Source organism: Alosa pseudoharengus, unplaced genomic scaffold, assembly GCF_046254945.1.
Source record: "Alosa pseudoharengus isolate Yale_2024_CS ecotype anadromous, Long Island Sound unplaced genomic scaffold, YU_APseudo_1.1 YU_APseudo_1.1_scf_7, whole genome shotgun sequence".
NCBI lineage: Eukaryota > Metazoa > Chordata > Actinopteri > Clupeiformes > Clupeidae > Alosa > Alosa pseudoharengus.
In genome coordinates this window covers 27,012,154-27,023,842 of record NW_027468859.1, presented here as the reverse complement: position 1 = coordinate 27,023,842, position 11,689 = coordinate 27,012,154, and the positions used below count along the sequence as shown (strand labels likewise).

Genomic DNA, 11,689 nt, shown 5'->3' with positions numbered 1-11,689 from the left:
AAAACAGTCAAACTGACGGTGAGTCAGACCTCGCGACCTGATTAAATGTACAGTTTGCACAACTTTAACATGATCCAAGTTTAGTGTTTTACAACACAACACTTCCTGGTGCAAAATACAATAAAATGCCCAAACATCTTGTCCTCCGTTTGCAGGCTGCACTTTGTCTCTAAATTTTGTCGCAACGCCTGCTTTTCTCCCGACAATGTAGCCAAACTGACAGCACAGGACCAGTCAACTCCGAACTTTTTTTTTGTTTTTTGGCTGCGCCTAGCGGCTGAATTGAGCATTTCGGTTATTTCTTTGAAAATGCATAACTCCTCACAGGAATGGGCTAGAATTTTTTTTTTTGTTGACATCGTCAGAAATTTATTCTCTACAAGTCTGGGCCGGATTAAACCATCTAGCGGGCCGCGGGCCGTATGTTTGACACCCCTGCTATAGACAGAGACAGACTGGCTCGGACAATTGTACAACCGTGCGTGCGGACGGCGATTGGTCATGTTAAGGTCACTTTGTGATTGCTTCCTCTGACATCACAGAGGTCTGAACCATATTAGGGTGGTCCGACTTTTGTAACTTGGACTCTGGCCACAGTCAGTCTGACCTGCTTCTGTCCAGAGGCGCTCGCCGCTAGACTGGTGTAAACATGTCGGCTAAAGATCAGAAAAGCCCTAACCCAGGGAGGAAGCGCCCCCGGAATGATGTGGGGAACAAAGTGACTGTTGTTCTCGGGGGACAGTGGGGCGATGAAGGCAAGGGGAAAGTTGTCGACCTGCTTGCGACTGAGTCAGACATTGTGTGCAGATGTCAGGTAACTTGAAGTTAACTCAGAAAACGTTATGGCTCAATATGTAGACTGCAAACTACTATGATGCCTACTAACCTACTCCAATTGAGTGAAGAGAATAGCCTATACTAGGCCTACGTTTTCTAAAATGTGTTCTGTTAAGTCGTATGTTTGCAAGTAAAGATAGGGGCTGTGAATGGGTTCTCTAACCTCCTAACGGTCCATAACTTCGTCATGGAATTCTTTGAGTGAAGGAACCCAAGAATAATCAGGGATGGGCTACTCACGGTTTCAGGCAGTTAATGTGCAGTTTATCTGTCGCCGTGGTGAAAGCTATTCACTTGAATGAAATAATAATGCTAACGAAAAAATTAAAATTTCTACTGCTATATTTTCTATAAATATTGGCAAATGACCTTCGCATATACAGGCTGTTGCTATAGCATACTGTGTGTGTTGACTGTTCATTCAAGTACTGTAATGGTATCTGCGTGCTGGCATTTGACCTATCCTCTGCCCCTATGATAATGATATCGCAGCCTTAATTCGGTTGTTGATGGTTGAGTTCAACAACCAATCAAATTACATCTCTACCTCGCGTGCTCCTGAGGGTGCCGTGGTGAGGCAAAACGCCTCAAACAGGTAGGACCTAGGGGTTGCATATGGTTGTTAGTGGGAGAAGAAAATCCAATCTTTTAGGATGCAGTGATGGTAAAATTCCAATAAGTTTGCAGGAAGGATATTACAGCCATTTCATGTGTGTGTAATACTTCTAAGCGCTACTCAAGAGTTTGAAACACATTATTTGAATAAGGATAATGACATCAGGTTACTCAAATTTAAACTATATTATAGTAGTAGAATATGAAGCAAGCAAGTGCAGTAGGCCTATGTCCTGAGTCCCTAAGTCTAGATAAGAAAATTAATACAAAAATAAAGAAAGCCTTCAGAGGGTGCTGTGTGACCAGAAAACAGTGATGAATGTTGATGTGATGTGCATTGATTTCATGCATTGTGGAATACAAATCGTCTATCTTCAGACTAACGTCCCAAAAATGAAGACAATTTGTATAGCCTATTCTATTGCTGCAAATCTTCATGTTCTTGTTGCTTTTTACGTCTGCCAGACTTTTGAGGTCAACCTACGCACCTACGTGTGAGGGCAGAATAATCATCACATAACTACTGCATGGTGTAGTATAAGCCACATAAGTCATAATTAAATACCATTTCAATATAAAGTCTTACTGTGTCATAGTAAGATAGTAGTGCACATTTAATACACCAATACCACTTTAAACGGCATGGAGGGAGGAAGACTGCAACTTTCATTCTTGGTCATTATACAACTAGCCTGGCTGCTAACACTGGGTGCCTACAGTGCAGGGGTTGGTAGGGGGATTCCAGACTCGCTCCGTCTGTCAGCTGTGGGTGGTGTGTGTGGGGTGGGGGGCATTGACGACACATGAGAAGGGCAAGCTGAGATCCCCCTTGCTGTCTGGCTTCACGTTGTCTGCCCTGTTAAAATAGCTCTTTCTCTAGGGTAACTTGATGTGGGCCTTCAAAGTCTAGCCATAGTCTGGCATCAGAGGAGAAAGAGGAAGGCATAAGGTGGGTGGTGAGAAGGGACAGACAGTCTGAAACAGAAGCAGTTGGGTTTTGGTGACTGTAAAACAAAATAATAATTCTGCCGCACCTGCTGTAGGAACTCAGACTCTCTTGGCCTTGACGTTATAATTCAATACTTTGATGACATCCAGTAGGCTACCTACTGGCAGCCCATTTCACCTTTTGATTTATGTCCATGTGTTACTGAGACAGCGACACCTAAAAGCTACTTTTCAAAGCAAATTCGAATATACAGTAAGCAGACTCTGGTGGTGTGTTTGTTTACAGACGTTAGCAAACTTTGATTCAATTAGATCTTGCTTACAGGAACCAGTGACACTGGTTACTTTGCTTTACTATTTTAGTCACTACCAACAAATAGAAAAGCCCAGAGCTACAAACCATGTGATCTGATGTGGCACCTGTCAATAAATGCCTTCTGAAATGTTGCGATGTGCATGCAGACATGTTTTCACTTCGCCTTTGATTGTAGCCTTATACCATGGGCAGTTTTCTGTGCTTATTGTCTACCGTAATTTCCCAACTATTAGCTGCGGCTTATACATTGATTTTGCAAAATTTCCTCAGCTAAGAGGTTAATACACGGGGGCAGTTAATATGGTGTTTTGTTTCTTTTAACTTGGATAAAACACTGTCCTGCGGCTTATACACAATGCGGCTAATACACAGGAAATGACTGTACACACCTTTGATGTGCCAGCTTGTGGAAATGGAATGTAGGCTACTGAAGACTTGTTCATATCCTTTTCAGATAAATGTCCCGTTCATTAATAACAGCCATTTTTGGATTTCTGAGTTGGACTCCTTACAGTAGAAGTCTAACTATTTGCAACCTCCAGGATGGCCTTAGTTAGGTGTCAAATGGCATGATACTCCCGGCCAGCCGATTCGTTACAGCTTTGGTAGTCCAGTGGTCAGTGAGGGCTGTTAATCATCCAGGTTCCCTAAATCATGCATGCTCTGACATGTCCAGTTCACTGGCCAATACCAGTGGCTTGGTCATGAAATAGATGCCACAGCTATTATCACTCTTGCTAGTGCTGTTCCACAGTGGTGAGTGGCATTAGGAATTAATGAGGCACAAATGTAGTGGAGGGACTCTTCGGGGCAATATTTGAAGACTCTGTCATGGAATGTTTACAGTACATGTCGTAAGTGTGTCAGTTGGTACATTTCCAATTGTGTCCTGGTCCAGCAAGCAGCAAGTCGTTTGTGTTCTTGATAGCATTTAAATGTACACTATTTCGTTTTTTAAAAAACATGACAGTGCATCTCAGAATCACATTGACTTGTTTAATTTTCACATCAAAATCTACATATTTTACCTTAAATATATTTCTATGTATATGCAGTGTTTAACACGTTGCTCCAAAAACATTGCTCTCGATTTCTTTTAAATGGCCTATCAGTCTCCTGTCATGTTGTATTGCAGGGAGGCAACAATGCGGGTCACACTGTGGTGGTGGATGGGAAGGAGTATGACTTCCACCTCCTGCCCAGCGGCATCATCAACTCCAAAGCCACCTCTTTTATCGGTAGGTATACGGAATCAGATGAGCGTCTCATACAGCTAACGGCTAACATAATAGGCTTGCCAGAAAAGAAGAACAAGCCTGTGATGTGGTGTGTCAGCAGAGTTCTATTCTTTGATGTCGAAACTCTCTTTGTTCCTTTAAGGAAATGGAGTTGTCATCCATCTACCTGGATTATTTGAGGAAGGAGATAAAAACGAGAAGAAAGGTAAAAAAAAAAAAAGCCTATTCTAGACTGTACCTGATGGGGGCAAAGCAGGGGAAAGGTAAAAAAGCCTATTCTAGACTGTACCTAATGGGGGCAAAGCAGCCTATTCTAGACTGTACCTAATGGGGGCAAAGCAGGGGAAATATAACAGTGGATACATTTGACTGGAGCTGGATCAAACATATTTAAGAGATAAGAAAAACTTGTACTGCAAGTAATGATTAGCTTCACTGTTTGAGTATGAAATGATGTAATTTTATTTCTTCTTTTTGATGTGCATGGACATACTGTGTACACTGTTACGAAAGCACCTCTCTGTCATATAATATCCTGCGCAGGTCTCAAAGACTGGGAGAAGAGACTGGTCATCTCAGACAGGGCCCACATAGGTAAGGGACTTCCCTGGCAAGACAAATGATTTGCTCACATGTACAAATGTACAAATGCTGTGCTGAGACGCTCCTCTCTTGTGGACAGTGTTTGACTTTCACCAGGCAGTGGACGGACTGCAGGAGGTGCAGAGGAAAGCCCAGGAAGGGAAGAAGTAAGAAGCCTGGACACAAGTTCAATTAATGTCTACTTGCAGTTTTGTATATAACATTCATTTGACAGTAATCATGGGCATACCAACATCCTGTACAGAGACTATTTAAGCCTAAAGAGTTTTGTTTTGTTTAATACAAATGGCACTGTCTACTAGCCTGGGTGAATGTGTAGTTCCCAGACCCCATCTCAATGAGATGAGGTTTGGCGTTAGCCAGGCTAACTGTCTACTGTATTTCAAATGAAATTCAAAAAAAAATTGTGGCAGATTCTCATAGATGTCTATATGTCCTATTTTTTTCTCTCACAGCATTGGAACCACAAAAAAAGGAATTGGACCGACCTACTCCAGTAAAGCCTCTCGCACTGGCCTGAGAATCTGTGACCTGCTCGCCGACTTTAAAGAGTTTTCAGCCAGGTAGGACACAGTGTATGTTTATTAACGGACCAAGTTATACACAGTACTTGTGCTTGTTTCTTTATTATCACTTAATAAAATATCTGTCAATATTTAACCTCATAACAACACATTTATTGTTGTGATTTAGATTCAAGTTGCTTGCGCAACAGTACCAATCCATGTTCCCTACTCTGGAGGTAGACATCGATGGCCAGCTAAAAAAACTTCAGGTGAGCGGAGGGTCTTTTAAGTGTGTGGTAAGAGTCGCCTACTGGTTAGGGGTTCGAGCTTGTAACCGAAGGGTTACCAGTTTGATCCCCGACCAGTAGAAAAAATGTGGGCGGGGGAAGTGGTTCAGCATTGCTCTCTCATGCCCACATCCACGGCTGAAGTGCCCTTGAGTAAGGCACCTAACCCCTCACTGCTCCCTGAGCGCTGCTGTAGCAGGCAGCTTACTGCTCCGGGTTAGTGTGTGCTTCACCTCACTGTGTGTTCACTGTGTGCTTCGTGTGTCTTACTAATTCACGGATGGAATAAATGCAGAGACCAATTTCCTTGTATACACAAGTATACTTGGCCTAGAAACCTGATTTACATTTACATTTACATTTACGGTTTGCTAAGAGTCACCTGAGGCCTTGGAAGCGTCAGCACTCTAAGGGCGTACTCACAGTGGGCATGGTTCTCTTGTACGGTTCTCTCCCGTTCTTGATCCGCACTCACACTACATACTATCAAACTATACCCAGGCACGGTTGAGCTGTTGTGCTCTAGAATCTTTGCACAGGAGCGATCAGAAACCCAAGCGTACAGTGCGGTACGGTTTTTACGGTACGGTACGGAGCGATCACACTGGTCAAACAAACCGGACTTTGGGAGTCAAACATACTTCAGCACAATACGGATGCCATTGTGCGAGTACGCCCTAAATCATGTCCTCAGACCAGTCTCTGTCTTATTTATAGCATCTTATAAATAGCATTATTTCATTTTAAATGAAGGGATGATTTTATCTCATATATGCTGGGCTTGACATTCTTATGGCCTAGTAAATTAGATAAAGATGGCATGCACATACCTAGTAAATTAACAGCTCATTTGCACATAGAGGAAAATATAAGGCTATATTCAGTGAGGGTGTTTAAGTTGTCGATTTCTATCTACAGCTACAACAGTGCAGAGTGCTACTGCCACTACTGACATACTTGTTATTTTCCCCCAGTATTGTGTGTGTGCTTTTGGATACTTATCTATAAATAACTATTTAGCTTTGCTTGGGAAAGAAACCGTTTACCATACTTATTGCAAGAACTTATTGCATGTGGTTCACATATTGCTTGTTGATGTTTGCTATACATCAGACCAGATGTTTGCTATACACAACCAGATGCCTCTCTCTTGCTGTCAACTGTTGATCGTTAGGTGTGAATTCCTTGCCCTCACCCCAGTGTGACTTGCAGTCAGACCCCAGTCCACTTTGTTGTGGGAAGGTCATAGAATTTCTCTCCCCCTCTGCAAAACCCTGCAGGAGTATGCCGAGCGGATTCGGCCCATGGTGCGGGATGGTGTCTATTTCATGTACGAGGCCCTACATGGAGTCCCAAAGAAGATCCTTGTGGAGGGGGCCAATGCTGCCCTGCTTGACATTGACTTTGGTAAGGCAATACTTCTGTCTTTCTTGGTGGTGCCTCCACAAAGTCCCTTTGAAGGGACATTACTGTTTCTACTTTGAGCATGGGCCAGGTGTGTGTGTGTGTGTGTGTGTGTGTGTGTGTGTGTGTGTGTGTGCGTGCGTTTGTGTGTGTGTGTGTGTGTGTGTGTGTGATCGTGCGTGCGTGTGTGTGTGTGTATGTATACATGCAATACATGTGAGCGTGCGTGCGTGTGTGTGTGTGTGTGTATGTATACATGCAATACATGTGAGGAGTGTGGTATGCATGGCCAATAAATATCTTCTGTCCCCTGTGTTTGTGGACGACTTGTTCAAATTCTTGGTTAGAGAGACAAATCTTTGTTTACACCTCTACCCCCAACCCTACCCAGTATATACATGAGTCAAAACTACACCAGTCAATATTCAACACTGAAGATGTTGCCATATAGGAGTTTTCCACTTCTCATTCTTAATGTACGTGCAGGTACTTATCCCTTTGTGACATCATCAAACTGCACCGTCGGCGGAGTGTGCACTGGGCTTGGCATTCCTCCACAGAATGTTGGGGATGTTTACGGTGTGGTCAAGGCCTACACCACACGTGTGGGCATCGGTGCATTTCCCACAGAACAGCTTAATGTGAGTGTGATGTGTTAGAATTATGCCTTAATTTTATTTTGATTTTATGAATCCCTACAGAGCCTACATGTAAACATACATTCTTCAGAGTGTTCTTGACATAAAACTGGTCTAGTGTAATATTTTCTGTTTTGCAATATATTTCTAATTTGTTTATTTTTTTTGTAATGCTACATTGTGTTGCTTGTTTCGCTGGAACTGTACTTGAGTAGCTTCACATAACATAGTTCACATAACAATGGCCGCACTTAGCCTTAGCGCACTCCAGTGTTAGCAAGACTGTGTCGCAAGACACTCCAGATCCAAAATAGTGTGACACTGTCAAACACTTGAGATGAGTGACTACGTCATGTGACCATATTCAGGGGGAGAGTTTTTATATAGGATGGCCTTTCAGTTGTAGATAGTAAGATGTTTGTCCCCGACACTGCTGGCATCATTAGGCCCTTCCCAGCTGTCACTCAAAACACGGGCCATCCCATGACACGTCAGGTGACGGAGCTCCTGAATGCTTCTTTTACCACAGCTCAGATTCAGCGGCCAGCACACAAGCCAGTGTTGACAGGCCAGTGTGTGAGTCTCTTTTAAAAGTCTCAAGCCCAGCTGTGTGTGATCACCTTACATCTCAGCACCTTGTAAATAGCTGCTGATCTGGGAACAATAAATGCTTGAATGTTATTCTCCATATTTACTGTAAATCACTTTGGATCATGAATAAATGTACAGTTATGTGCACGATTGGTCATGTTTTGATTTGAAATTGAATGTGCAGTGTTCCCAATGCATTGATATTATGGGATTAACAGCTATTCTAAGGATTTTGAGCTTTATTAAAAACGTTTTAAAACACACTGCTATTATTCTGCACATAACTGTAAATCTAACAGTGGTGGCTAGCGTTGGCGCTAACATGCTAACATGCCATCTCCCTCTGTCTGCTTTTCTGTTATGACGCAGGACATGGGGGAGCTGCTTCAGACCAGGGGTCACGAGGTGGGGGTGACCACCGGGAGGAAGCGGCGCTGCGGTTGGCTGGACCTGGTCATCCTGCGCTACGCCCACATGATCAACGGTTTCACAGCGTCAGTGCAGGATTCAAACTTCTTTTCTACTACCCCCCCCCCCCCGCCCCAATCGACAGAATATTCGAGATCTATCCTATAGGCCAGGAAAAGCTCCAAGAGTAAAAGTTTAGCTAATTTTAAGTGTTACGTGTCCATGTGATTTGTTTTTGTTGCCCTTTTTTTCAGACTGGCTTTAACTAAACTTGATATTCTTGATGTGATGGATGAGATCAAAGTTGGAGTGGCCTACAAAATCAACGGCAAGCGAATCCCATACTTTCCAGGTACTATCTTAAAGAATGATTCAGATGTTTTTGAGTCAGAGTAAATAGCACATTCCCACATCTTCCTTAAGTCTATCACATACTGACTTGACACAAGTTGAGTCTATGCCTGAGAGAATAATCACATTGCATGCAGTGTAGTACCTTCAAGACAGCTGCTTATTTTTCTTTCCAGTTTGTTGCAAGCGAAAATAGCTGTTTTTTTAGGCATTTACATAAGCAAAAGTGATTTCTCCTTGTAGTTAATCTTGAGAAATCACTGACTAAATTGTTGGCAGGGTTTTCTTCTCTGATAGTCTGATGTCATGAAATCTTCTCTTTTCCTCATCAGCCAACATGGAGATTCTTCAGAAGGTGGAGGTGGAGTACGAGAAGCTGGCGGGGTGGAAGAGTGACACCTCGCCATGCAGGAAGTGGGATGACCTGCCGCCCAAGGCCCAGAATTACATCCGCTTCGTGGAAAACCACGTCGGCGTTCCAAGTAAGTCTGCCTAGAAGAAAAAGCCCCGTCTGTGACTGTGATCCCAGGAAGCTAGCGCAGAGTAGAGTGTGCATTAAAGAACAAGTAAGATGCCATTCCAATAGGGACCAGTGTAGGGGGAAGATGATTTATGTAAAAAAGGGTCTACTGTATATCCTGTAGATGTACTATTTATTATCATATTCAAAGTTATTTTTGTGTCCGCTGGGAAAATATGTCGGTTTATTTTGACAACCATTATTTTGGTGGGGCTCTGTTGGGACCTTTCTACCCTTACATGTGGAAAGAGGAGTTGGGATGGAGGTGGGTTGTAATGTTGCTTGAAAACGTAGGTTAAAGCAGTTTAAATAAGGTGAATGTATGTAGCCAATTGCAGCCTATTGTAATGTGTGTGTATGTAAGGGATTGGCTGAGCTGTCAGCTGGTTGAGGTCAGCTGATTGAAACTTGACCGTGACTTCTTGGCCTGGCTGAAGTAATGGTCTGCTTAATTCAGAGGTGCTAACCTTGCTTTATGCTTTCCCTCTTTTTCCAGTCAAATGGGTTGGAGTCGGAAAGTCCAGAGAATGCATGATTCAGCTGTTCTAGGGACTCCAAGAACCCCCAGTGGTTCATGCATCCCCCACTCTCTCTCTCTCTTTCTCTCTCTCTCTCTCCCTCCCTCTCCCTCTCGCTCTCCCTCTCTCTCTCCTAGTCCATCCATCCATCCATGGAGCTGCTCAGGATGTATTTGATATAGACTCCCTTTGTTGTTCCTGTAAATTGTGAGTTTCTGTTTTGTTTTTGGTGAAACAGAACATAAACAAAACAAAAGTAGAAAGATGACCATGGTGACCTTCGACCTGTGATTCGATACATCTATTGATGCTCTCATTGTTAGACCAAAACTACTAAAAGCGCAACATGTTGGGCAAACGCTGTTTACTGACACTTGCCAACTCCTTGCCTGATGCCTTGCCCCATTCAGATAAAATCAAGTTAATTGCATGTGTTATCTTTGAGTTACTGCCAATATGCCGTACAGATTCAAGGATACATATTGTACATTGCACATGACTTACTGTGTCTAAATGCCATAACCCTGGGGGTAAACAATGTCTGGCCATCTTTTTCTATGCTACTGCAACGTTTATGTCTGATAAGTGCTATTTGACCATGTGTGCATATTGTTTTCAAAAATAATGCCATAGTCTCATTAACCTATATTTGTCAAGAATTTAATTGGCCTAATGTGTCGCGACATTTTGTCAGTATTGTAATTTGCACGACTAAGTTTATTAATTTTTCCTGTCTTGCATAACACTTGTTTTAAGACTTGAAAACCCCTGGCCAGTATTTATGTTCATTCATTTACATGAATATGAACCTACAATTCTTTTTTTGCACCTTGATAATCTTGTAATAACTTTATGCTGTTTTTGAGTATCTGTCTGTAAAATCATTTGACTTGATTTAATAACAGTTTGACTTATTTTAAGACGTTTCATCATGAAAAAAAAAGCACATTTGGCTGCCAGTGTGTTAAACTAATTTGTCTTAAAAACAAGCAAATTTGGCTGCCAGTGCATTGAGCAAATTTGTCTTGATAAGACTCCTTAAAATAAGTCAAACTCTTATTAAATGAAGTCAAAATGACTAATAAGATTAATGAAACTTGGTTAGATTTTCTTTTTTGCAGTGCATATGACAGCCTGGCAGTGGTGCATTATGCGGATGTGTCACAGAGCTTTACTGTACACCATGAAGCCTGTCTAGTGGGGTATTTCCACCAATGGGGAAGTGTACATTTATTTCACCCTGTAATCTTCCTCGCCAGAGTTTCCACTTTTTGCTGTCTAACACAAGTGCAGTAAAGAGAAAGTGGATCTTGGCAAATAAACCTGATGCACACCAGAATACCCGAATGGTTTTGATTCTCTGTGAATGATTGAAGACATACAGCTCATTAAAAGATATGTTAAGTTTAGTAATGTGGAGTAGGGAATAAACAGGGGAACAAGTAAATGTAAAATATGCTCCCATATTTTATAATATTTTGTATAATTTATGAAAAGAAACTGGAGGCCATTTCTCTACTCGCCTTCATATCAATGCTAGGAATTCTTTTCTCCACAAGGTGGCGCAATTAGGTCTTTAGGGACCAGTCAGAAAGTGCAAGGTAAGTTCACATATGGAGAGTTGCCACACAGTTTCTCCAAAACTAAGTGCAAAATCTCAGAAATGAAATTACTACATTTTATGACACAACTCTTTGAGTCAGCATCTTGTTCACCTAGTCACTTGAAACTGAAGTGAGCTCAATTTTACCAGACACACCCTTCAAAAGGAAATATAAAATTAAGCATTTAATTTCATAAGTATACTTTCTAAAGAATAAAAGGGTTGCTATGTCTGTAATTGGATGATTTGGCCAAAGTCATAGGTTGAACTAGCCTTGAGGATTAGCCCTAATATGTATGAGACACA

General features: G+C 42.1%; 1 protein-coding gene across 1 annotated transcript; it reads left to right on the top strand.

Moving 5' to 3' along the window:
* The first annotated feature begins 530 nt into the window (after positions 1-530).
* LOC143109934 (adenylosuccinate synthetase isozyme 1 B) lies at positions 531-11,119 on the top strand. Its single transcript, XM_076272732.1, has 13 exons — positions 531-814; positions 3,852-3,954; positions 4,097-4,159; positions 4,498-4,548; positions 4,637-4,703; positions 5,013-5,120; positions 5,251-5,332; positions 6,631-6,757; positions 7,241-7,395; positions 8,353-8,477; positions 8,646-8,743; positions 9,075-9,224; positions 9,759-11,119. The coding sequence occupies exons 1-13, from the start codon at positions 650-652 to the stop codon at positions 9,809-9,811; spliced, it is 1,347 nt and encodes a 448-aa protein (XP_076128847.1). The 5' UTR covers positions 531-649; the 3' UTR covers positions 9,812-11,119.
* Positions 11,120-11,689: the final 570 nt, after the last annotated feature.

Excerpts from the sequence above, each read along its gene's own strand:
- LOC143109934 (XM_076272732.1), top strand. The coding sequence starts at position 650 with ATGTCGGCTAAAGATCAGAAAAGCCCTAACCCAGGGAGGAAGCGCCCC. Across the intron at positions 7,396-8,352 it reads TTCCCACAGAACAGCTTAAT|GACATGGGGGAGCTGCTTCA; the intron begins GTGAGTGTGATG and ends GTTATGACGCAG. Across the intron at positions 8,744-9,074 it reads GCGAATCCCATACTTTCCAG|CCAACATGGAGATTCTTCAG; the intron begins GTACTATCTTAA and ends TTTCCTCATCAG.